This window comes from Macaca fascicularis, chromosome 14 (assembly GCF_037993035.2).
Source record: "Macaca fascicularis isolate 582-1 chromosome 14, T2T-MFA8v1.1".
In the NCBI taxonomy this organism is placed as follows: Eukaryota; Metazoa; Chordata; class Mammalia; order Primates; family Cercopithecidae; genus Macaca; species Macaca fascicularis.
Genome location: NC_088388.1, coordinates 132,642,985 through 132,667,348, shown reverse-complemented (window position 1 = coordinate 132,667,348; position 24,364 = coordinate 132,642,985). Strand labels below are relative to the sequence as shown.

The 24,364-nt window shown below is 47.2% G+C and overlaps 2 protein-coding genes across 50 annotated transcripts; one reads left to right on the top strand and one right to left on the bottom strand.

Moving 5' to 3' along the window:
• Window positions 1-5,533: 5,533 nt before the first annotated feature.
• ACAD8 (acyl-CoA dehydrogenase family member 8) lies at window positions 5,534-18,081 on the bottom strand. 20 transcript variants are annotated; one of them, XR_006692078.3, is made up of 12 exons: window positions 17,627-18,081; window positions 14,986-15,086; window positions 14,382-14,551; window positions 13,033-13,142; window positions 12,574-12,650; window positions 12,050-12,187; window positions 10,642-10,777; window positions 10,449-10,546; window positions 9,930-10,082; window positions 9,529-9,690; window positions 9,183-9,285; window positions 5,534-6,884 (listed from the first exon to the last, which is right to left on the bottom strand). XR_006692078.3 is itself a non-coding variant. In XM_015435983.4 (11 exons), the coding sequence occupies exons 1-11, from the start codon at window positions 17,817-17,819 to the stop codon at window positions 6,832-6,834; spliced, it is 1,332 nt and encodes a 443-aa protein (XP_015291469.2). In that variant the 5' UTR covers window positions 17,820-18,081; the 3' UTR covers window positions 5,534-6,831. The 20 variants fall into 20 exon arrangements, 4 of the variants coding, with proteins under 4 accessions (XP_015291469.2, XP_005580275.1, XP_015291468.2 ...); XR_012423957.1 differs by having other exon boundaries at window positions 10,642-10,895; window positions 17,874-18,081; XR_012423944.1 differs by having other exon boundaries at window positions 17,874-18,081.
• Window positions 18,082-18,219: 138 nt separating this feature from the next.
• On the top strand, window positions 18,220-23,890 carry THYN1 (thymocyte nuclear protein 1). Of its 30 annotated transcripts, none has more exons than XM_045370749.2 (9): window positions 18,220-18,280; window positions 18,680-18,739; window positions 18,943-18,981; window positions 20,566-20,744; window positions 21,504-21,572; window positions 21,927-22,019; window positions 22,917-23,012; window positions 23,223-23,373; window positions 23,695-23,890. In XM_045370749.2, exons 2-9 carry the CDS (start codon window positions 18,697-18,699, stop codon window positions 23,739-23,741), a joined length of 717 nt encoding a protein of 238 aa, XP_045226684.1. In that variant the 5' UTR covers window positions 18,220-18,280; window positions 18,680-18,696; the 3' UTR covers window positions 23,742-23,890. The 30 variants fall into 30 exon arrangements, with proteins under 30 accessions (XP_045226684.1, XP_045226679.1, XP_015291474.1 ...); XM_045370744.2 differs by having other exon boundaries at window positions 18,943-19,017; XM_015435988.3 differs by having other exon boundaries at window positions 18,663-18,739.
• The last annotated feature ends 474 nt before the right edge of the window (window positions 23,891-24,364 follow it).

Below are 24,364 nucleotides of genomic sequence, written 5' to 3'. Positions count from 1 at the left end.
TTAGCCAGGCTGGTCTCGAACCCCTGACCTCAGGTGATCCACCCACCTCGGCCTCCCAAAGTGCTGGGATTAGAGGTGGAAGCCACTGCGCCTGGCCGTGAGTTGACTTTTGATGGGGTACCTTCCTTGTTACTGTGTGAGATTTGCCAGTAGCTGCAAGAAGCGATCATTGCTGATGATCCCTTTTTTTCAGTCTTTTTCTATTTGTTCCATAAACACTGAGTTCCCTACTATGTGCCAGGAAGGCACTGAGGATAAAGAGATGAATCAAATATGCTTCTCAGACTCTGATGGCCTTGAAGTCTGGTGGAGGAATCTTACGCCCACACATTGGTTTACAGACAAAATGGAAGTTTCGATAGAAACTTCCAGATTTTCTGTTGAAGGACCAGAATTTCTGTGTGGGAGGCTCGGGATCTTCATCCAGGTGAGGGACGGGGAAAGTAGCCAGTGGACTGTCTTGGAGCATTGTTTATATAAAGAGTTGAGGCAATGGTGATGCCCATAGTGAAGTTGGGGAGGCGGAGAACTGAACCACACCAAATAGAGTGCACTAGAAATTAACCCCAGGCCCCATCTTTCCCGGGCAGTGATGGCTGCCTCAGGCTTGAGACATCTGCTCCTCTGCTGGGGTGGGAACTGGACATCCCTTTCTTTTCTGTGGGACTAAATATCCCCTAGTGGAGGAAAGCTGAGATTCCTTTCCGCTTGTGGTGACAGGAGGTGCGTGCTCGAGCACTCGCCCCAGCCCCAGGATGCTCTGGCTCCAGAGCCAGAGACTGGGTGAAAGGGGCAGGGAGCCGGGAAAGACAGGGACAAGGAGCCGATGCATCCACACTCGACACTCACACGTGGTGACAGAGAACCTGGATTCTGCCTGCAGTGTGGGAGAAGCTTTGAGGGCCCTGCCTTCTAACCTCAAAGAAGCTTTGAGGTTACAGTGACAAATTTTCCTCCACTCCAAGCAATGAAAAGACGTTCTGTCACCCTGGCTCATTCTGTCCCTCTTCATCCAGCCCTTGGTGTCTGGGGTTTATTTTCAGTTGGAAGGACTGGCCAGTTGGGCCTCCCACTCCATTCTCTGGCCCCTGAGGGTCCCTCTCCTCTTCCTTCTGTTGTGGGTTACTCACCTGGAATTGCTGCGGTGGAGATGCACAGAGCCAGCCTGCTCCAGTCTGTTCACCGCACCACTGTGGCAGTCCCCCGTCCCCCTACCAGGTCTACACGGACACGGAGAGCTTCCAGCCACACAGAGGCTTTACTGACCACAATGCCCTGGAATAGAAAGGCTTTCTGAGTGCCAAAGAGGAATCAAATTTGTGGTAAGAACAATGCATACGGAAGTATTTAGGGCCAGGTGTGGTGGCTCACGCCTGTCATCCCAGCACTTTGAGAAGCCAAGGCAGGTGAATCACGAGGTCAGGAGATCAAAACCATCCTGGCCAACATGGTGAAACCCCGTCTCTACTAAAAATACAAAAATTAGCTGGGCGTGGTGGTGCACGTCTGTAATCCCAGCTTCTCGGGAGGCTAAGGCAGGAGAATCACTTGAACCCAGGAGGCGGAGCTTGCAGTGAGCCGAGATTGTGCCTCTGCACTCCAGCCTGGCAACAGAGCAAGACTCCGTCTCAAAAACAAAACAAAACAAAACAAAACAAACAAACAAACAAACAAAAGCAGCATCTAGACAATGCAAAGTTTATGGACAGTGGGAAATTCACTGTGAAGCTGACGAAGCTGAACTTCTGGGCTCCGAACCTGTGAAACCTGTATGTGGGCCCCTCCTTTTTTTTCCCCTTTTATTAGACAGGGTCTTGCTCTGTCACTCAGGCTGGAGTACAGTGACAAAATCATAGCTCACCGCAGCCTCAGACTCCTGGGTTCAAGCCATAACCTCCCACCTCAGTCTCCTGAGTAGCGAGGACTGCAGGTATGCACCAACACACCCAGCTAGTTTTTACATTTTTTATAGAAATGGGGTCTTGCTATGTTGCCAGGGCTGGCCTCAAACTCCTGGGCTCAAGCAATCCTCCCACCTAGGCCTCTCAAAGCACTGGGATTACAGGCCTGGCCTGTGTGGACCCCTTCTTCCTAGGACCCTGGGAAAAAAATCTTAGCAATGCGCTTATGTGCTTGTATTTTTGTAAAATTGGCAAAAGGGAAATGCATTCTTGTCATTTACCCAGAAGAGAGGCAGACCAGAAATATTAGGTGTTCAGCACCACAGAATGCCAGACACAATCTTCAATACCTTGAAGGTCTTTGGAAGAGTTGTGCTTTAGACCTTCAGCCTGCCACCGTGTGCGTCTAAGAAAGCCCTTTATTCTCTGGAGGGCTGTGTCCATTTATGAAAGAGGTTAATAACGCTAATATTGATTGAGAACGCTTTGCTTGACATGCTCTGTTCTGAGACCTTTATTCTTCCTCTTGATTCACCAACCATGCTATGAGGTAGGAGCTTTTATGATCTCCAATATACACGGGGAAACAAGCTAAAGAGAGTTGTGGTAATTTTGCTTAAAGCTGAAAGTGACCCAGTGACCCAGCAGTCCATAGATAGTTTTTTGGATGAGCATAGAAATTGACCGTCTGGTATGAAAGCTTGAACCTTATATTTGTTTTATCTGAGTTCCCTCCTCAGAGACCTTCAGGCCTCTCAAAACAGGTGTCAAAGAACTGGAACTCACCAGATCACTACATCCAGACAGTGAGATGCCAGACTCCTCATCCATCACAATTGCTTCTGTGCCCCTTCCTAGTTCCTGCTTTCTTACACATTGTTCCATTTCTTCCCCGCTATAGGACTCCCTAGTTTTAGTCCCTCAGGGAGATGGGCTTGAGACTGAACTCCCATCTGCTCTGCTGCAGCACCTGTTTAAAGCTTCTTCTTTGTCATTACTTGTCATCTCGGTCATCGGCTTTCTGTGCAGTGTGCAGCAGGACCTAGATTGAACCCCTGGCGTTTCGGTGACAAAGCCACACAATTAGTAAGTGGCAGAGCAGGCAATCAAATCTAGATGTAGGAGTCTGGATCCAGGGCCCAAACTGCAGCTGCTGGCAGCACTGGTAGTTGCTGTTTTACTCAATTTCACACTAGTATATCTTGAATGCCTACTCTGTGCAAGACCCCGCTCATGAAAACCGAGACTGATGCATGGAAAACACTTCGGAGGAATCTTAGTGTTTTTAAAAGTATCATCGGATCAGCACTCAAGTAAAAAAGGCATTTCTAATTTATCAAATCTATAAAGGAGGAAAAGTTTGATTGCTTAAACATCCGTGTGTGTGTGTGTACATTATATATATATGTATAAAATATATACCCTTAGATTTTCCTCAAAACTGTAACAATTGGAGGCAGTTGGAAGAATTATTAGGATTAAAACCACGTGGAAATCTAATTCTGACCTAAGTCACTGTGTTTTGACCGCAAGGCCTCTCACGCCTCAGAGCACAGTGTGTACGCCTTTGTTCTCGCTGCCTCCCACTGAAATTCTGTCTCCTGTTTCCCAGCCCCCAGTCCATTAGGTCTGTCCAGCAAAGTTGTATGTGGTCACCTGTATGTGTTCTGCACCTACGTGGCCCCTGACACACAGGCTTTCCTTAAGACATTTGTTGCTCTGCTTCTCTTGCTTTTATTTATGAAATAGACAAATGAACAATGATTATAAATTAGCTCAAAGTTCACGATGTTCTTGCTATATTTGTCAAATCCCTTGCCAGGGTACTGGGGAACTGAAATCTCTAAATACTAACTGAGAGTGATACTGAGAAATGCACTTTTAATAACTATCATTTCACCTAAATCTTGTGAAGGGGACACATAGGAAGACATTAACATAGTGTTTGTTTTTGCTTTGGGTCAAAATAGAAGCTTTTCAGGACTGGAACGCCAGGAAGCAGCCTGACCACTAGTGAGGTCTTCAAGGTCCACAGCAGACAGGTCTGCATTTCCTAACGCTTGTCTTTCCTTCCACCTTCCACGTTCAGCGGGAATTGCCCCATTCCCTATTTCTTTTTTTTTTTTTTTTTTTGAGACGGAGTCTTGGTCTGTCGCCCAGGCCGGAGTGCAGTGGCCGGATCTCAGCTCACTGCAAGCTCCGCCTCCCAGGTTCACGCCATTCTCCTGCCTCAGCCTCCCGAGTAACTGGGACTACAGGTGCCGCCACCTCGCCCGGCTAGTTTTTTTGTATTTTTTAGTAGAGACGCGGTTTCGCCGTGTTAGCCAGGATGGTCTTGATCTCCTGACCTCGTGATCCACCCGTCTCGGCCTCCCAAAGTGCTGGGATTACAGGCTTGAGCCACCGCGCCCGGCCTGACTATTTCAAGAACCCATTGACTGGTATGTCTTATCTTCTGTCTTGCCTCAGTCATATTCATCCCACATATGCGTTCCAGAATGCTCTTATGAATGAATCAATCTCCTATCTCCTGCCTTAAAATCCTTCCATGGCTCTCCACTGCTTACCAAACAAAGCCCCACCCTTGGCTTTCACAACTCTCCAAACAGATTCAGCTTCTATTTTCCTTCTGTCTCATGCCAACCCCAAACCACAATTAAACCAAAGTGTAAACGGCTTTTACATAAATCCTGTACTTTTCCTGGTCCTGGTTCCTTCCTGTCTGAAACTGACTTTCTTGATTCTAATCACACATTTTCACAAAATCTTTTTTTTTCTTCAGAGACAAGGGTCTCACTCTGTCACCCAGGCTGGAGTGCAGTGGCGTGATTGTAGCTCACTGCAGTCTCAACTTCCTGGGCTCACGCAATCCTCTCACCTTAGACTCCCAAGTATTTAGGACTTCTGGCGCGAGCCACCATGCCTGACCACATACATTCTCATAAAAAGCTTAATTTGAATCCCGTCCTCCCTCATCGCTTTTATAGATTGTTGCCTTCTCAGCTTTATACAGATATATCATTACCTTGCAATACAGCTCTTAGTTCCTCTCTTAAATAAGGCCTTGGATGGCAGAAACACATTTTAAACTTTGTAGTATACCCACACCTTGTCCTCCTGCAGTGCCCAAAAGTTCCTTAGTGTGCATTCAAAAAAGATAGCATTTGTTGTTGCTACAGACACATATTTTGTTCTCTCTAAACATTGGCTTGTGGTTAATGTCTTGTGTATTTTTTTAATGGGGATGAGGGGATAGAGTAATGTAACGATAAGTTATAACAGAGTTCCCCAGGCTGGGCACAGTGGCTCATGCTTGTAATCCCAGCACTTTGGGAGGCTGAGGTGGGCAGATAACTTGAGGCTAGGAGTTTCAGAGACCAGCCTGGCCAACATGGTGAAACCCTGTTTCTACTAAAAATACAAAAATCAGTCGGACGTGGTGGCTTGCGCCTGTAGCCCTGGCTACTTGTGAGGCTGAGGCATGAGAATTGCTTGAACCGCAGAGGCAGAAGTTGCAGTGAGCTGAGATTGCGCCACTGCACTCCAGCCTGGGCGACACGGCGAGACTCTGTTTCAAAAACAACAAAAACAAAAAGCAAACAAACAAAATAAGGTCTCCTAAAGTCCCCATCTTTGAATCTTACTTTAATTCTACTTTCACACATCATAAACAATGCTTAGTTTGCAAAGTTATTAATAATTAAAGGAGCTTGCTTTTTAAAAGCCAAACTGGACGAGTTTTATTATTCCAAAATCCAGTTAAGTGTTTAATCAAATATAATTAAACATTTAAAAATAGTTGTAAAGGCTTACAGATAAAATAAAAATCAACTTCAGTAGAACCAGAGGTGGTGAAGGATAGATTTATCAATGTGATTAAAAATATTTAAAAAGAGGCATAGCTGGCCGGGCGCGGTGGCTCAAGCCTGTAATCCCAGCACTTTGGGAGGCTGAGACGGGCGGATCACGAGGTCAGGAGATCGAGACCATCCTGGCTAACACGGTGAAACCCCGTCTCTACTAAAAAAAAATACAAAAAATTAGCCGGGCGAGGTGGCGGGCGCCTGTAGTCCCAGCTACTCGGGAGGCTGAGGCAGGAGAATGGTGTGAACCCGGGAGGCGGAGCTTGCAGTGAGCTGAGATCCGGCCACTGCACTCCAGCCTGGGGACAGAGCAAGACTCCGTCTCAAAAAAAAGAGGCATAGCTTCAGAAAAGGAAACAAAAACTCAAAAAAAATATTCAAAGTGTTTATCATGAAGAGAAACACTGCATACCATTCCTAGACCACAGGCTTCTTAATATGAAACCCAACGAATATTCAAAATTCGAAAGCCTCAGCCCTTGATATTTAGGCAGTCCAGAAGTAGAAATATACCCTAAATCACAGCTTAGGAGTAAGTTTCCCAAATATCCATTTTATCATGATTTACATTCAGAGGTGTGCTACCCAGGGAAACCTCCTGCATCTGCAGCTGTGGCACAGAAAACGACACAGACGGGAGGGCGTTCCCCCATTTCCCCTTCCCACACCTTTGCTCTAGAGTCAGGAAGAGCCTCAGTGAAAGTCCCCAGGCCCCTAGAGGAGGGATCCGGTGAACCAGCAAAGTGCAGACTAATCAAGATGAAGTGGATCCAAGAAAGGACTTTGGTTTGATGGTGAATCTTCACTGGTCACCTTTCTGGCATTAGGAAAACAAGGTAGCATGTGTTCTTCCGACACTTCTGAGGCCAGCTCTTCTGGTTCCACTGGGGATTCTGCTCCAGTCTGAGACCCGATGCTGCTACCAACACACAGGGCGCAGGTCCTGCCCTAGAGGAGCTCAGCCCTGGGGTCTAATCCATGATCCCTTTGGAAGAAAGTGGCCCACATGGCACCACTCAACACTGACTGCGGTCGCACTGAACTCCAGGCCAGAACAAGTGTGGGCTCTACTCCTGAAGCAGGCTTCTAGAGATCAGCATCCTCATCACTTCATTGCTACCTGTAAGAGGGAGGAAGAAGGAAGAATTTCATAGCAGCAAAGTCTGAGAGTTTAGTAAAGCTCTGACCAGGCTGCTCCAGGCCTAGCTCAGGGTAGCTGCAGATTTAAACCAGAATCATTGCTTTTAGCCTGGGAGAGATGAGATTTTTAGAGACTTCTCTACAAAGTACTGAAAAATGTCCAGAAATAATATTTACTTTTTAAGAAACTTACTGATAGTAAAAATGCTTATGTAAAGTTTAAAAAGGCAGAATAAAAACAGTATATACGAGATAATCCTAATTAAAATTAAAAATGTACCAACAAAGGCAGAGTAAAATGATTAAAAGGAGATATACCAAAATTACATTCTGGATGTGGAAACATGAGTGATTTTTTTTTTACTTTTCTTTTTCCTTTTTTTTTTTGAGACAGTCTTGCTCTGTTATCCAGGCTGGAGTGCAATGGTGTGATCTTGGCTCACTGCAAGCTCTGCCTCCCAGGTTCAAGCAATTTTCTTGACTCAGCCTCCTGAGCAGCATGTGCCGCCACATCCAACTAATTTTTTGTATTTTTTGTATTTTTTTTAGATGGAGTCTCACTGTCGCCCAGGCTGGAGTGCAACGGCACAATCTTGGCTCACCGCAACCTCTGCCTCCCTGTGTTCAAGTGATCTTCCTGCCTCAGCCTCCCGAGTAGCTGGGATTCCAGGCATGCACCACCACGCCCAGCTAATTTTTTGTATTTTTACAGTCGGGGCTTCACCAGGTTGGCCAGGCTGGTCTCGAACTCATGACCTTATATGATCCACCCGCCTCGGCCTCCCAAAGTGCTGGGATTACAGGCATAAGCTACTGCACCCAGCCTACTTTTCCTAATTTTATAAGGTTTTAACAATAAATACAAATTTCTTTGGTAATCAGAAAACTGATTTATAAAAGAACAAAAACATTTTCCCTGAAAGGCGGGTATTAATTATTTGCTTCACTTTTAGCAGTGGCCTTTAATGTAAAAAGAAATATAAACTCCCTCGAGCAATCAGTAGTTACATCGTCTCAAATAAAGCATAAATTGTAGATTTATCCAACAGTAAAGTCCATGATGAAACAAAGTGGTAAAGTGATAAATGTCCCAATTCTTTTATAAGTGGGTGATGGTGTGGCCTAAAATAAATGTTTTCCTGCTTATTATTGCAGGGTTGAGAGACAGTCAGAATGCAGGCAAAGTTTCCCATGCACATAAAGCTCTGTGAGAAAGCAATTCCAAGAGTAATGGAAGGACGAAGACTCTGGGGAATTCCGTTTGAACCCTGGCGACTGAGCCCATAAACGTCTTTCTGGAATGAGGTTTGAAGCAAGCAGCCGTCTAACCTGGGGTAGCCTGTGACTCTGACATTAACACCAGAGTGGTGGGTCTCAATGTGTGGTTCTCAGACAAGCTGCGGCAACCTCACTTGAAGACTTGCTGGAGATACAAATTCCCAGGCCCACACTAGACCCTCTGGGGCAGAAGCTCTGGGGTTGAGGCCCGCAATCTGTGCTCCCATGCCCTCCAGGCGATTCCAGCACAGGCTGAGGTTTGCAAACAGTGCTGTGAAAGGGGCAGGGAAGCCCCATCATATAATGTTTCCAGCAAGGCAGCCTCACGTTGCTTCACTGATGTCACTCGAAGAAGCCTCTGCTCCTCCTGCTTTTCCAAGAGTCGTGTCATTTCAAGACTTCCGCACTGGCCGTAGAGAGTGGAGACAGCCCGGCTCTGAGCCTGACCCCAGTGGCTTACACGTTTCCTAGACAGCATGTCTGTGACTACCAAGATACCCATATACTGATGGTTCATTTTATTGAAAAATACACTAGTAATATTGAGACAGGTATCTTTTAGGCCATCTGGCTGATAATCAATATAGAGCTACTGATGACCATACGGGCTCACATTTGCCCTGTACATCACTGTTCTTGGATCCCTGAGGACCACACACACTATCACCTTAGAGAAAACCACGGCTGTAGTTTTCAACATGCTTTCTCATCCATCATCTCAGTTCACCGTTCTCGCAAATCTACAGCAGAGCAGTAGCAGAGTGATCCGATGCCCACCCACGGTGACGAAGCTGAGTCTCTGGACTCCAGGCTGGAGCTGTTTTTGTGCACCAAGCCCCTGCCAGAGCAGCTCTGTGGAAAGGGAGGGAGGAGGAAGCCTCGAGACAGACAGGGCTTGACTGGACCCTGAGGTCCGGGAGGCATGGGGACAGACACACTGGGGAAAGCAGCGATCCCGCCCCCGTTCTGAAGGAAGAGAATAACCCCTGGCAATTTTTACCTTCTAGAATCTGGTGGACCCTGGAGTCCCGCATGTACTGCTGAACAGCGTAATCCTTCAGGTAGCCGTAGCCCCCATGCATCTGTAAGGCCTGGTTGCAGATCTGCAGGGAGACAGGGATTAGACGTCTTGGACTCCGGGAAGACTGTGGAGCAAGCAGCTTCCCTTCCTACCCCAGCCCACGATCTGGCAGCCCGCCGTAAACTAATGAAAGAACCACAAACAGCCAAGCTCAAACAGGGCCTCCACATTCTGTATGGTTAGAGACAAGGAAGGTTCACCTACTAAACTTGTCAGTCCCCACCAGACAGGCGACTCAAAGCCCTCTGGCCCTCTGGCTTATTACCTGCCACGCACAAGCTGCCCACGGCCACCCTGGCTGGGATAAGAAGTAGTTATGGTTCCCCCTAGCGGCAAAGCAGCCTCAGTGTAGCTCCGCCCTGACAATGTAAACACGGCAGAGTGCTAAATTTGGGCCGCTGTGAACCTTCCAAAGGTGGTGTCTCACCTAGAACACAACCAAACAATAGTGACGTAATGAAGTGTGTAATGGCATGCAGCAGACCTGAAAGCCAGCGATGAGAGCTCCCACGCAGGCCACTCCTGGGTTAATTTATATCCTTTAGCTTAAGGTGATCCCCGTGGCATTCCAGAGGGCTTTGTTCCAAAGCTGACTCACGCCTCTCAAGACCCTGGGCCTAGCGGCTGTTCCCTGTCCACCCCAGCGGAGCCAGAGGAATCACTTACAGCAAAGCATTCATCTGTAGCAAAGAGCTTGGCCATGGAGCACAAGGCCACTGCCTCTTTCCTCTCTTCCTGCAGAGCCACTGCTGCGTTGCGGATCATCAGCCGTGCGGCCACCAGCCTTGTTGCCATATCAGCCAGCGTGAACTGCAAGTACTGCAGCACAGGGAGAAGAGAACCAGACAAGACTGAGGGGCTTAGACCAGCACCTGGTGCAGGAGCCTTGCTGAGACATCTCTGAGGCACCTTTTTCTAAGTGATCCAAAGCTTCACAGTCTCTTGCTTTTTCTAGAGGAAATTTATTGCTTTATAAGTGCTAAGTCCACTTCACTCACCCAACACTCTAGTATCAGTAAAGATATCCTGAGAGAAGATGGACAGAAATAAAGCACAAGCTCTGGCTAGGACAGTGGTGGGACTGGCAGAGGAATTTCCTGGCTTCTCTCCTAGAAAATGTGGGCCCTAGAGCAGGTCCCGGGCTGCAAAGAGTGGAAAGCCATGTGGAGGCAAGGGAGAGGTTACCTGGTTACTGGCCAGAGGCTCTCCAAACTGCTTCCGGACCTTGAGGTGGTCTCGGGTGAGGATGACAGAGGCATGGGCAGCCCCCAGAGAGCAGGAAGCTAGAGGGGAAGAGCGCCGACGTTCCAACTGAGCTGGAAAACAGCACTGCTGGACCCAGACTGCCACCTCCCTGCCGCACCCCTTCGTGTCTCACCAATATTGATCCTCCCTCCGTTCAGTCCTTTCACGGCGATGAGGAAGCCCTGCCCCTCGTCCCCAATTCTGTTGGCCAAAGGGACAGCACAGTCTTCGAAGATCACAGCTCGTGTTGGCTGGGAGTTCCACCCCACCTGGCAAAAATCAGGGACTGTGTGGCTGCCCAGCAATCCAGCAGGTAGGGCGGCCTTCCCTGGAGACAGAAGCCTGTGAGGTATGGGTTTCGGTACCCGCGACTTACACCCGCGAGAACTTAAAATGAGGAGAAAGAAAAAGTTCAGGTTTAAAGGTCTGTCAGCAGTCAGAAAGGTATCTGTTTCAGCTAAACATTTCCTAACGTATTAAGAGAATCTACTTTCTAATGTCTACCCTACCTGACTTACAAACACTTCTCACAAATTCTTTCAGGATTGTGACACCAACTGCCCTCAATTTCAGTGCCTCTAATTGAAAACCACAAACTATCTAAAATCTAGTTCCTTTCTGGCACTGAAAATATGACTGCCTTTACATCATTTCCTTGCTCTCTTTTGTTGATAGGATAAACCTCATTTCTAAGCCTTTTATTGAAGGTCTTCCTGCCCAGGAGTTAGCGTGGGCTTTGCATGTGGGAGAAGCCTAGGAAATGGCTGCTGTGTTACCAGAGAAGGGGGTGTTAAGATGCATAATGCCTTGTAGTTACGGAGGATCAGGAAGGATCCTGTAGGAAAATATGGAAACCTGAGGAGCTGTGAGAGATACACTTAGGAGTCATTTCATCACCTGCCTTCTCTCACAAAGTCCCCCCATAACAGTACAAACTTTCAGCATCTGGTCTAAACAATCTGAATGGGTCTTGAGCCCTTATTACCAATTACGGTTACATAATCACAGGTCTCCTGTTCATGCCCTGGCCATGGCGGTTCTTCATCCTAGACGTGCCTTACTTTTCAAAGCACTTATAGTACCTAAGTGTCCTTCTTAGGTTGTGAAATACCCACAATGATCTCCAATGAGTTTTACTTTATTTTTAATCAAAGAAGACAAAGGGACCACGTGCCTTCCATTACTGAGACTTGTGGTCAATACCAGGTCTTCTCTCAGTGTCTCTTCCGGGAGCAGCAAAGCGCAGCAACGTAAGAAGCTGGATAGGAACACAGGCCAAAAGCAGAGGCAGGGAGGTCGGAACACTGACTGACAGGTGGCTTGGAGACTTCACTGGCAAAAGCTGTCACTCTCCCCAGAGGCCTGGTGTTTAACAATGCCCTATTATATTTTATACGCTCCTGTTGAAAATCCTAATAGAAACAACTGCTTCGAAGGTAGGTTAGCAAGTATGCAAACCTGTTTTCTGAAATAGCGCAGGAGTTGGGCTGGCAGGTGGCAGTCTCATAACCTGAATTGTTTCCTGTTCGACAGCCACTCACCTTTTTCTCCTTCTTGCCAAAGCTGAGGCCAGGGGTCCCCTTCTCAACAACTACACATGAGATGCCCTTGGGGCCTGGTCCTCCCGTTCGACACATGACCACATAGATGTCTGACTCGCCACCACCGCTGATGAAGGCCTGGAAGGGTAAAAGGGGTGCAAAAGGACCAGGGAATGCATGAGTTCTCACAGCATCTGGGAACACCACTGAGGTCCTCCTAACAATAAGGTCTAATGGCACAGAGACTGAGGAGGGGTAAAAGGTAGCTGCAGTGACTGCAGAATCAGAGATACAGTTCAACAGAGTATTAAAAGGATAGACAAAAGTCAATGAAATGATCTGGAATCAGACTAGGAGAGAGAGAAAACAGTGAGAATAAAGAAAGAGAAATGGGTCAGAGGTTCTCTTCCCAACACATAAAAATCCTATGGGAGTATTAACCCACAGATGTGAAGGAATCAGAGGATGTCAGGAGGAAGCTGGGAACAATTTCCAAGGTGCTCTGGAAGGACGCACACTAGTACCTTGGAGCCATTGAGGATGTAATGATCTCCCTGTTTCTTAGCGGAGGTCAGAAGAGAGGCAGCATCACTCCCGCTTCCTGAGGAGGGATCAAAAGGCAGCAGAGAGAAGCTGAGAAATTCAGTGAGGTCGAGGGAGCCCAGCACAATTCTATCTCCTAGGAAATCTTCCCTAAACAGACACTGCTCAGAGTGTGCCAATGCAAAATCCAGGTGGCCAAAGGAACGCTCTGTACTTGGTGGAAACTGCTCTTACCAGTCAGGCCACTGTCCACCTCCCAACACACCAGATAGGTCTCTTGGTCCTTGTGACATCAGGTCATAGGACTCTATTACTCCTCACCCAAACAGCTTGATAAACAGGGGCTCAACGTGTCAATAGGCTGGGAGGAGTGCTCGGTGACGCCGTCTGAGCAGGAGCATCTCTCCCTGCTGTATCTCAGTGCAGTGTGGCAAACCCACCTGGCTCAGTGAGGCAGTAGGAAGCAAACTTCTCCATGGTGCAGAGCGGTGGGCAAAATTTGTGCCTCTGTTCCTCATTGCCAAAGCTATCAATCATCCAGGCACACATGCTGACAGGTACACCAAGAAGAACAGACATTGACAGAAATAAAGATGGGAAAGAAAAAAAATTGGGGGAGAAAGGGAAAGAGAACAAAGGGCAGGGCAGTAAAGCAGAAGAGTGGGAGGGGGAAAGTCACAACTGGGAAGATTCTTTAAAGGAAAAGGCTGGATTAAAACATATTCCTGGAATAAGAACTACCCAGAGATAACCAGGCTGAGGCACTTCTCACCAGGATGTCTGTACTACTTCTAGTCGGGTTACAAGAGCCTCTAAAAATCAGAGAGTTATATGTACTTTCTATAAGTAGTTTCTATTACTTCCTCAACTCACTGGCAGTTCCATCTCCGGATTGAGGAAAAAAGTGAGGGGGCCAGGCGTGGTGGTTCACGTCTGTAATCCCAGCACTTTGGGAGGCTGAGGCAGGCGGATCACAAGGTCGGGAGTTTGAGACCAGCCTGACCAACATGGTGAAACCCCATCTCTACTAAAAAATACAAAAAAATCAGCCAGGTGTGGTGGCATGTGCCTGTAATCCCAGCTACTCAGGAGGCTGAGGCAGGAGAATCGCTTGAACCCAGGAGGTGGAGGTTGCAGTGAGCCGAGATCATGCCACTGCACTCTAGCCTGGGCGTCAAAGTGAGACTCCATCTTAAAAAAAAAAAAAAAAAGAAAAAAAAAAGAAAAAAAAAAAAGAAAAGGGTGAGAGGACCCCGATTACTTTATTGGAGAAGTCTCCTAGTACCAGCTCAAAATAAGATTTCTGAGAAAGCTGGCTGACCTGATTCCCTAAGCAAAACACAGGACGACAGAATCAAGTCCAACAGGCAGCAGCAGACCTAGTGTGTACTTTTTTTTTTTGTTTGCCCAGGCTGGAGTGCAGTGGTACGATCTCAGCTCACTGCAAGCTCCGCCTCCTGGGTTCATGCCATTCTCCTGCCTCAGCCTCCCGAGTAGCTGGGACTACAGGTGCCCGCCATCATGCCCGGCTAATTTTTTGTATTTTTAGTAGAGACGGGGGTTTCATCATGTTGGCCAGGCTGGTCTCAAACTCCTGACCTCGTGATCCACTCGCCTCTGCCTCCCAAAGTGCAGGGATTACAGGCATGAGCCACTGCATCCGGCCCCTGTAAGTCCAGTTCCTTGAGGACACTCAGCCTCAAAAGATCAATCTTTTTCCTATGAATCTGAACTCTCACAGTCAGCCCATGTGAGTACTTCATTGTGCCTTCCAAGCTTGGGCACTCACTTGTGGATGCTCATATAGGCTGTGGTGCTGGTGCAGCCTGTAGCCAAGGCTTCAAAAATGACAGAGGTATCAAGCCGTGACAGTCCAGACCCACCCACATCTGTTTGTACGTAGACCCCTCCGAAGCCTAGCTGGGCTGCCTTCCGCATCACATCCACCGGGAACAGCTCCTATGTACAAAAGAGAGCAGGGTCATCAGCAACTGACTCAGAGATGGCCTTCCTTCTAGAGGGTTCAATGAGGGGATTAGGATGCTTGCACATGGGAGAGCACACGAATTCTCTTAACATGCCTGTTTGTCATCCTACAGTGGTTATCAGTTAACATGGGTCCTGTAAAAACTTTTTCTGGCATTAAGAAGTTTCTTTTTATTATCGATAGAACTGCCTTAGTTTTATATCCAAATCTTTATTCAATAACAAAAAAGAGTTATGTACAAGATGATCAGGATGCCTTCTAGGAAAAATCATCCACTACCATATTCTTACTTGCAGTAAGAGTTGGTAAGTGGAGGAGACATTTAACACTTAGATTATTAGGAGACGAAGATAAAGGTCTGCCTGAGACATCTGTTAGAATGTCTAAGCACAAGAAAAACTCCTACCTTCTGGTCCCACTCTGCCATATTTGGAGCCATCTCCCGGGCAGCAAAGTCAAAGGCCACCTTCTGAAATTCTTTCTGCTCTTCATTAAGTCCCAGGGAAGCTGTGGGCAGGATTTTGCATATACTCAGTTCCAAGGCAGGGTCAGGGAAGAGTGTTGCCAACAAGAAGCATGGAGCTGTGAAACTGGATCTACTGTAGTATTTCCCATACACAGTACAGCCTTTAACAGCTAGAGAATGGCGTCTTCTATCATTATTCCACTTGTCATATGGAGAAAGGACAGTTCTCACACACATCCAGATCAACCTAGAACAGGATAGGGGACTTCCAGACATCTCTTATCCTAGACACTTAGTAAGTGCAGTTGTAGACCCAGAGTTCGAGGCCACAGTGCTAGAATTTTGGTTATTATAACTGACACTAAAGAGCACTATGGGCCGGGCGCGATGGTTCACGCCTGTAATCCCAGCACTTTAGGAGGCCGAGGCGGGCGGATCACCTGAGGTCAGGAGCTCGAGACTAGCCTGGCCAACATGGAAAAACCCCCCCTCTACTAAAGATACAAAATTAGCTGGGCGTGGTGGCGCATGCCTGTAATCCCAGCTACTTGGGAGGGTGAGACAGGAGAATCGCTTTAACCAGGGAGGCGGAGATTGCAGTGAGCTGAGATCGCGTCATTGCACTCTAGCCTGGGGACAGAGCAAGACTCTGTTTCAAAAAAAAAAAAAAAGAAAAAAGAGCTTTATGGGAAGACTATGGTGCCACACTTGACAATAATTTACTTCAGTGCCTACAAGCGATGCAGTCCTTACAAAAGAACACAAGTGCAGGTGCCAGAGTCTGTTCCTCGGGACAAATCCGGGCATCAGTAATGGCTGGCTATGCAAACCTGGAGAGGGCACCGTGTTCTGTGATCAGTACTCTCATTAAAACAGGAAAGTCAGAAATCAAGAGTTCTGAGGATTAGTCATCGGGCTGCCTTGAGAAGCTCAGAGCAGAAACCTATGTTGGGTATTACTCTTACGAGCAGAGTTAGGGATAAACAACTCATGGTTCTCTGACCGGGGTCAGGCCATTTATTCACACAATTTTGTACAAGAGTTGCTGTTGCTGTAGACCATGGCTCAAAGATCATTCCCAAAAGAATGTTTATTGGGTGTTTACTAGGTAGCAGTGCTGGGGTTACAAAAATAAATATGATCCGGCCAGGTGCGGTGGCTCACGCCTGTAATCCCAGCCCTTGGGGAGGCCAAGGCAGGTGGATCACTTGAGGTCAGGAGTTCAAGACCAGCTTGTCCAACATGGTAAAACCCTGTCTCTACTAAAAATATAAAAATTAGCTGGACATGGTAGAGTGTGCCTGTAATCCCAGCTACTTGGGAGACTGAGGCACAAGAATTGCTTGAACCCGGGAGGCAGAGGTTGCAGTGAGCTGAGATTGCACCACTGTACTCCAGCCTGGGCGACAGAGCAAGACTCCATCTCAAAAAAGTAAATAAAAAGATCCATTCACACAAAGGATGACCTCAATGGTAATAATGCATTTTATTTCAATCCTAGCAAGAGTTCATTAAATGCTAACAAATCTTCTTCTGTAAATAGCTACTTCCTAAAACAAATAGTTCAAGGAACCACAGGCTTAAGAAATAAATCTGAGTTGCTGTCTATTGGAAGTAAATAGTTTAATGGAAATCATATGCATAAGTAAACACGACATAACTACCTAAGTTCCCAGACGGAAATACACTATAAAAACAAAACAAATACCACCACTCATGAACTTTGCCAGTTACTAGCAGAGTTCAAGATGCCAATACATACATACTAAAGAGGTAAAGCTAAATAGAAAAACAGTCCAAATGAAATGCGAAAAGCCTTTTACTGCAGAGCAACTCAAGTGTAAGCAAGATGCAAACAACAAAACCCACCTCTAAATAACTCCTTATCTGCTTTGGTATCAACCAGGGTAATCTTGGTTATCAAATTCTAAGTGCTAGGACAGGGCAGCACCTCTTGAATGAGTTTTAGGACATGAAGAAGAAAACAGTATTCTATGCCTTACTGTACTTTATAGATCTGATGTCTAAGGGACTTATTCTGTTGTAAAGAAAATTGTCATTTATTTAAAATAAATTAAAAATATTTTAGAAGAAAAAAGTGTTTATAAAGGTGCTTGGCAGAGAAGTCACAAACTGGCCGGGTCTCCACCATTCCTTGTTACATTCACATTATTGTTTAGAGCCTAAAGACACTCAAGTTTGTCGGCTCCGGTAGAGTCTCTCACTTGCAGTAATAATTATTTTTCCTGCATGAGTTTCAACACTAAAAGTGTCTTATAGCCAGAGGTATTAAGATACCACATCTTTGTGTGTGAGCAAATCTTGTATGACCTGGAGCTCTTGTTCAGCTGCGACCATCAGTACCCAGCCAGCTTCTTACATTCTCACTACCTTTATGACCCACTGTTATGAATTTAAAAACCAACGAGCCCAACAACAACAACAAAGTCCCAAGTTTCTTCATTTCTCTAAGCACCCGAGGGTGACCGGCCGCAGGAGGACCCGGGCGGGGGTGACCGGCCGGAGGGGGGCCCGGGCGGGGGTGACGGACCAGATGGGGACCTGGATGGTGGTGACCGACCGGAGGGGGCAGCCGGGCGGGGGGGACCGGCCGGAGTGGGAAGACGGGCCGGCGGTGACGGGTCGGAGCTGGGAGCCGGGCCGGGGGTGAGCGGCCGGAGTAGAGAGCCAGGCCGGGGGAGTGACTGGCCGGAAAGGGAGCTGACGCCGGGCGGACTGGATGGAGCCGGGAGACTGCAGTCCCTCGCGAACATATGTCCGCCAGGGCTCTGGACACCTGTCCTCCTGCCCGCCCAGGAGATCCTTACGGTCGATGCATGAGCTCAAGCTCCGGTGGCCGGTCTGGACGAGGGCCCGGAGACCGCCGGGAAGGCAGCCGAGGCTCGCCCCGAGGCGCCGGCAGCCTGTCCCCAACATCGCCACTGCAGCTTCGCGTTCAGCTAAAGGCCTGAAAGCCTCCGACCTCCGCTGCGCTCTCACTAGCTGTGCTTGCGACCCGGCACCGTCTGCCCCACTGCACCCTGGGGGTTGTAGTCCTCCCACGAGCCCTGACAACCCACGTGCAAGGTGGGCTCCAAAGGGGGCCACGACTACAATTCCCAGAAGTCCTCGGGGCCTCGGCGCCGCAGAGTCGCACCGCCCACCTAGCGCCGCGGGGTTACGCTGCACAGCCTCCGGCGCGGGGGAGGCGGACCGCGGTCACGTCTGCAGAGTGGTGGGTTTGTAGCCGGTAGATTACTTTATCATCTATATTGTCCGTTCAATTGCTCCTCATAATTAGCAAGGATAACAAGGTAACACAAGGCTTACTTACATTCACGCAACAGAAGTGTCTCTGTGGAGCCACTTTCCAGTGAACTGCATACTGAGAGAGGGATTTCTGGATGAGGACCAAGCAAAGAACCGAGAAGAGTTTAGGGCAGGTTATGCGAGACGGAAATGGCGCAGATGACGGAGGGAAGGATTTGAGGGGCTCAAACAGTGTCTGTGTTTCGCAAAAGTTGGAGACATTCTAGGCTGCCTCTCGTTGCCCCCATCTCGCTCTGCGCGGGTTTTGGAGGGCATTAGATTCTTTCTTGTATCTCCGTTGATTCCAGAATCTTCCGCACTTCAGTCTCCTGCAGGGTGACCATGTCGAGACCTCGGAAGAGGCTGGCTGGGACTTCTGGTTCAGGTGAGCTGCCCCCAGGCTGCACAGAGGCAGCTCAAGAAAGAACCTTTCTCGAAGAACGTGTTTAACACTCTTCATTTTTCACTCCCTGCTTGTTGAGAGAACCCTTTGTGATTTTTTATTAACTTAATCCTTAATCACTCTCCATCTTCTTTACGTGTCTCACCAAGCTCCTACTTAAGAGTTACTTTTTCTTGTTTATTCAGGCAATGGTTGTGACGCACAAAGACTGTTTGCGATACCAGGTGGCGTGCTAAAGAACAGAAATCCCCTGGTGGCGGGTAAACTGCAAACGTGATGGGGTTCAGAATGGATTGCTACGGTTGTGGAGGGAGGAATCACAGGAAGGCCTCGAGAAGGACGTGTAATTTGAGCCCAGCCTTGCAGAATGGGAGACTTTCCATGGGCAAAGTTTAGTACTAAGAAAACGTGAGGTCGTTTTTATATTCACAAAGATGGATGGCACTCTAAGTGGATGGAGGAGGAGGAACATAGGAAGGTGCAGGAAGTACCTCTTTTGGTAATGACAGGGGTTCCAGATACACTACAGTACATTGTAGTTATGTATCAATATGTGGTGTTTGCAGTGTGCCTGTTAACTCCTAAGGGGCCATCAGGAAACTAGGTTAGGAAGGTATACTGGGTTCAGAGCATTAGATATCCATAAATAATATTTAATGACAATTGATGTAGGGACTTTGACTAAATTTAAAGGCAGTATAGTCATTCAGTAGCTTCAGACAGACCTCAGTGACAGGTGCTGACCTCATATCTTGACTCCGCCATTACTGGATGTGTGATCTGGAGCATGCGTCCCAGATGAAGAGTACATCTCACAGGTTATGTAGATAAACCGAGTTAAGGTTAGGGTAACACACAGACCTTGGGCCCTGTCATATAGTAATCAAACTTAGCTACTGAATGTCTGCTGTGTTCCAGGCACATTCTAATTGTCTTGGGATGAAATCGAGTCATCACTATTTCTTTTTTTTTTCTTTTTTTTTTTTTTTGAGACGGAGTCTTGCTCTGTCGCCCAGGCTGGAGTGCAGTGGCGCGATCTCGGCTCACTGCAAGCTCCGCCTCCCGGGTTCACGCCATTCTCCTGCCTCAGCCTCCCGAGTAGCTGGGACTACAGGCGCCCACAACCGCGCCCGGCTAATTTTTTGTATTTTTTAGTAGAGACGGGGTTTCACCGTGGTCTCGATCTCCTGACCTTGTGATCCGCCCGCCTCGGCCTCCCAAAGTGCTGGGATTACAGGCGTGAGCCACCGCGCCCGGCCGAGTCATCACTATTTCTACAATGTCCTGAATGAACTGTTTGTTTCAACTGTTATTGGCACCTTCAAGGAGCAGAAAGGAGACGGGCCATGAGCCACAGTGAGCAAGAGGGGAAGAAGCATGAGATGAGAATAATGCTTTTATTGAGCATTTATTGTAATGCCAGGCATTGTCTAGGCCTTTTGTATTATCTCATTTAAGCTTCAAAATAGTTGCAAGTAGGTGCTTAGTTTCCTTTTTCCTATGCAAAGGCATAGAAGAGAGAGTGAGGAAAGGAAAACATTGACTACTGTCAGGACCTTTAATCCTGAACAGCCCTGTAAGGTGTTCTTATCCTACTGAATACATAACCCAGAAGATATCCTGTAAGGTAGGTATTCTTGTCTAATTTTTATAGATAAGGAAAGCTTCTTAATGGTAAGATTAAGGTCCTGCAGCTGGTAATGGATCCATGATTTGAATCCAGGCCTGACTCCAAAGCATAAGCTTTTTCCATTATGAAACATTGCCTCTAACAAGCATGATCTTTTCTTTTGCTTCTCCTGTTGCAGACAAGGGACTCTCAGGAAAACGCACCAAAACTGAGAACTCAGGTGAGGCATTAGCTGAAGTGGAGGACTCCAACCCTCAGAAGACTTCAGTCACTAAAAACTGTGTGAAGAATCTAAGCAGCCACTGGCTGATGAAGTCAGAGCCAGAGAGCCGACTAGAGAAAGGTGTAGATGTGAAGGTGAGATCCTTGACCTGTCTCCAGTCCCTTCATGGTGGTTTTTAAATGGGGTTCCATCCCCAGCTTCTCTTTGAAGGGTAGGAAAAAGGTAAAAATGAATAAAATCGGCAGGGTTTATTATCATCAACTGGTTTATGAACCTATCTAGGGCAGGGGTTGGCTAACTTCTGCTACAAAGGGCCAGATAGTAAATTTCGTAGGCTTGTGCGTGTTAGTCTGTGTTGCAACCCTGCCCTTGTAGCAAGAGAGTGGCCAGAGATAATACATAAACAGCTGTGGTCGTGTTAAAGTTCAACTTTATTCACAAAATCCAGCATGGGGTTAGATTTGCCCAGAAGGCTGTAGTTTGCCAACCTCAATCTTAGGTTACCTTTCTCTGACCACCTGCCATGCTCCTAGGTGTCTCCCTGCCAACAGTTGATGTATATTTCAGGGAATTTAATATAGCCTCGGAAAAATATAAGCAGAAATATTATAGAAGAAATATAAAGTGAAATGCAGGTATCCAGCAGATTACTTTATCATCTAGATTATCCATTCAGCTAATCCTCATAATTAGCAAGGATAACAAGGTAACACAAGGCTTACTTACATTCACCCAACAAAAGTGTCTCTGTGGAGCCACTTCCCAGTGAACTGCATATTTCCTCTATAGCCAGTGGCCCCTCTCACTGATGGGGAAGGAACTGTCTGCTTCCATATATGCTTACTAACTGGCCAAGGATTGTTTAATGATTGAATTTATTTTCTCTTGCCTAGTTCAGCATTGAGGATCTCAAAGCACAGCCCAAACAGACAACATGCTGGGATGGTGTTCGTAACTACCAGGTAAGAGGGTAAGGAGGAGGTTCCCTGAGACCCAGGTGGGATCAATGCCTGCCTCCTCCTCATGACTTACTCAGTAGCAGAACCTCTTGGCCAAGGTTGCCTTTTTCAGAACCAAACCTGATAATGTATTTAAAAATGCCTTAAGTGTGCCGCACGAAATCTGCAGTTTGCCTGTGTTCTGGCCAGTGTCCTGGTAAAAGTCTGGGTGTCCTGGCAAAGGAGAAGGACTTTCTAATGAATTGAGAAGTGCAAACAAGAAAAACCCATCTATTAAAAGCAGACTTGATGTCTGCTAAAAGCTAGACCTTTCCAGCTGATGGGACGATAGTTACTCTTTCTTCTCCCCTGAGACAGGCTCGGAACTTCCTTAGAGCCATGAAGCTAGGAGAAGAAGCCTTCTTCTACCATAGCAACTGCAAAGAGCCAGGCATCGCAGGACTTATGAAGGTTAGTTGGACAGGTTTTGGTGTGAATCCCTTTCCCTCCAGGGAGACTAACTTAAGTAGATATAAAGGGATACACCTTAATTAGGTAACAAAAAAGTACACTCCCCCCCCACCCCATCCCCCTTGTACGGGAGTAGGGAAAAACTGCCCTGGCCCGTCCCTATATGACAACAACTGAAAACTAAGCAGGCCTTCATTTCAGGTCCCACCAGCAGACTTCACTCCACCTCTAAGTCTTCATCTCACTTGAAAACAGGCCTGATAGTAGCTCCTCCAAACTTATCAGGATAAAATTACTAACTGTGCAGGTGGGAAAAAAACAGTGGTACCAGTAATAACCTTTGCCATTTGTTTTTAGAGCATATTTTTATGATTTTTGTAAAAACAGAGTTGATTTCCTAGTCTATATATTAGACTTTATATTATTTGCAAATTTCTGAGCCCCCATTGGCTCTACAGCAAGGCAGATGGGGTAAGAATGTTCAGGGTAAGAAATGAAAGTTGGGCCGGGCGCGGTGGCTCAAGCCTGTAATCCCAGCACTTTGGGAGGCCGAGACGGGTGGATCACGAGGTCAGGAGATCGAGACCATCCTGGCTAACACGGTGAAACCCCATCTCTACTAAAAAATACAAAAAACTAGCCGGGCGAGGTGGCGGGCGCCTGTAGTCCCAGCTACTCAGGAGGCTGAGGCAGGAGAATGGCGTAAACCTGGGAGGTGGAGCTTGCAGTGAGCTGAGATCCGGCCACTGCACCCCAGCCTGGGCGACAGAGCAAGACTCCGTCTCAAAAAAAAAAAAAAAAAAAAAAAAAAAAAGAAATGAAAGTTGGATATGGATTAAAGATTGGCTGTGGAGCTGACTGCAGGCAAATGATTCAAAACATTTGTTTTGGTTTCAGATCGTGAAAGAGGCTTACCCAGACCACACACAGTTTGAGAAAAACAATCCCCATTATGACCCGTCTAGCAAAGAGGACAACCCTAAGTGGTCCATGGTAAAGACTCTGCTTTCCATTTCATGACAGGGGAAGGATGAACAAGGGGAGGAAGACGGTTGGGCTGACTGTAGGTCAAGGTACACAGCCCGGCACTTACTCAGATGAGGCGATACTGACGAGATAGGAGCTTCCTGCAGGCGGTTAAAAATACAGTGGGCAGAGTCAGCCTAGACACATCTTTCTATCATGTACACTATTGTCACATAGGTGGATGTACAGTTTGTTCGGATGATGAAGCGTTTCATTCCCCTGGCTGAGCTAAAATCCTATCATCAAGCTCACAAAGCTACTGGTGGCCCCTTAAAAAATATGACTCTCTTCAGTCGCCAGAGATTATCAATCCAACCCCTGACCCAAGGTAAGAGTGGGCCCTCTCCTATATCGTCCGTATACCAGAATGACCTCATGAATTCCCACTTACTAGCTGATGGAACTTGGGCATGGTACTTCACCTTTCTGTCAGCATCCTCACCTGTAACATCCATGAGGGAGGGAATGTGGCCTGAGTTACCTGTTAGTATTACCCAGTACTCTACAGCGCTTGGCACCTGGTAAATAGTTTTGAACGAATGACTGCTCGCCTTAGCACCACGTAAAATGTACCTGTGCCTGGCACAACTTTCCTGTTCAAGAGGAGACATTAATACCTAATTCTTCCTTTTTCCTTTTTTTTTAATAGAAGAGTTTGATTTTGTTTTGAGCCTGGAGGAAAAGGAACCAAGTTAACTGAGATATTACTGCTAGAATGGGCAAGAAATTACTCCAAGACAAAAGAAGGTGTGAGGGGGGGGCTTGCTTGTTATGCTCACCTGGGCTTGCGTAGCTAAGTAGTTTTTGTGTACTTTTTTCAATAAAATAATATCAAAGTTGAAAAACTTTTCTTCTAAAACCACACTGAGTGCAGTGGGATACCCCCCGCTGCAGACCTCTTATCTCCAGGCGGGCTCCTCTGGCCGCTCCAAGATGCAAGGCTGCCTCCGCCATCTTTCTTCACGATCACTAGTAGTTCTATAGCAAATTGCAGGATGTAGGGCTGAGACCCTCAGTCTGGTAACACCCACTGGAATGAACTTTTCTTTCTACACCAGCCTTGCTCACCTGCCCCTTACATCATCTGGCTCCCACAGAGGTTTAAACCATCCCATGAGCAGTTCTAGGTAAATTGCCAGATAGGGATAAGAACTGAATTCATTTCTCAGCCATATGCTTGTCTCAAACAGGTGGCTAATGAAGTATTCATCATTTTCCACCAGGAGCTATACAGGGAGAGCACAGGCACTATGCAGGGAAATCAGGGCGGGGATTTGTCTTTCCCCGAGCGTCAGAGATGGGACCGTGTAAGATGGAAG

Bases quoted from the DNA above. Each gene is read 5' to 3' on its own strand.
- ACAD8 (XM_015435982.4), bottom strand. From the start codon at position 17,819: ATGTTCGCGAGGGACTGCAGTCTCCCGGCTCCATCCAGTCCGCCCGGC. The intron at 12,651-13,032 runs GTGGGTTTGCCA...ATCCCTCCTCAG, and splicing joins CTACTGCCTCACTGAGCCAG to GAAGCGGGAGTGATGCTGCC. The intron at 12,188-12,573 runs GTACTAGTGTGC...TTACCCTTCCAG, and splicing joins ACATCCTCAATGGCTCCAAG to GCCTTCATCAGCGGTGGTGG.
- THYN1 (XM_045370744.2), top strand. From the start codon at position 18,697: ATGTCGAGACCTCGGAAGAGGCTGGCTGGGACTTCTGGTTCAG. The intron at 18,740-18,942 runs GTGAGCTGCCCC...TTGTTTATTCAG, and splicing joins GGCTGGGACTTCTGGTTCAG to GCAATGGTTGTGACGCACAA. The intron at 19,018-20,565 runs GTAAACTGCAAA...CTCCTGTTGCAG, and splicing joins CAGAAATCCCCTGGTGGCGG to ACAAGGGACTCTCAGGAAAA.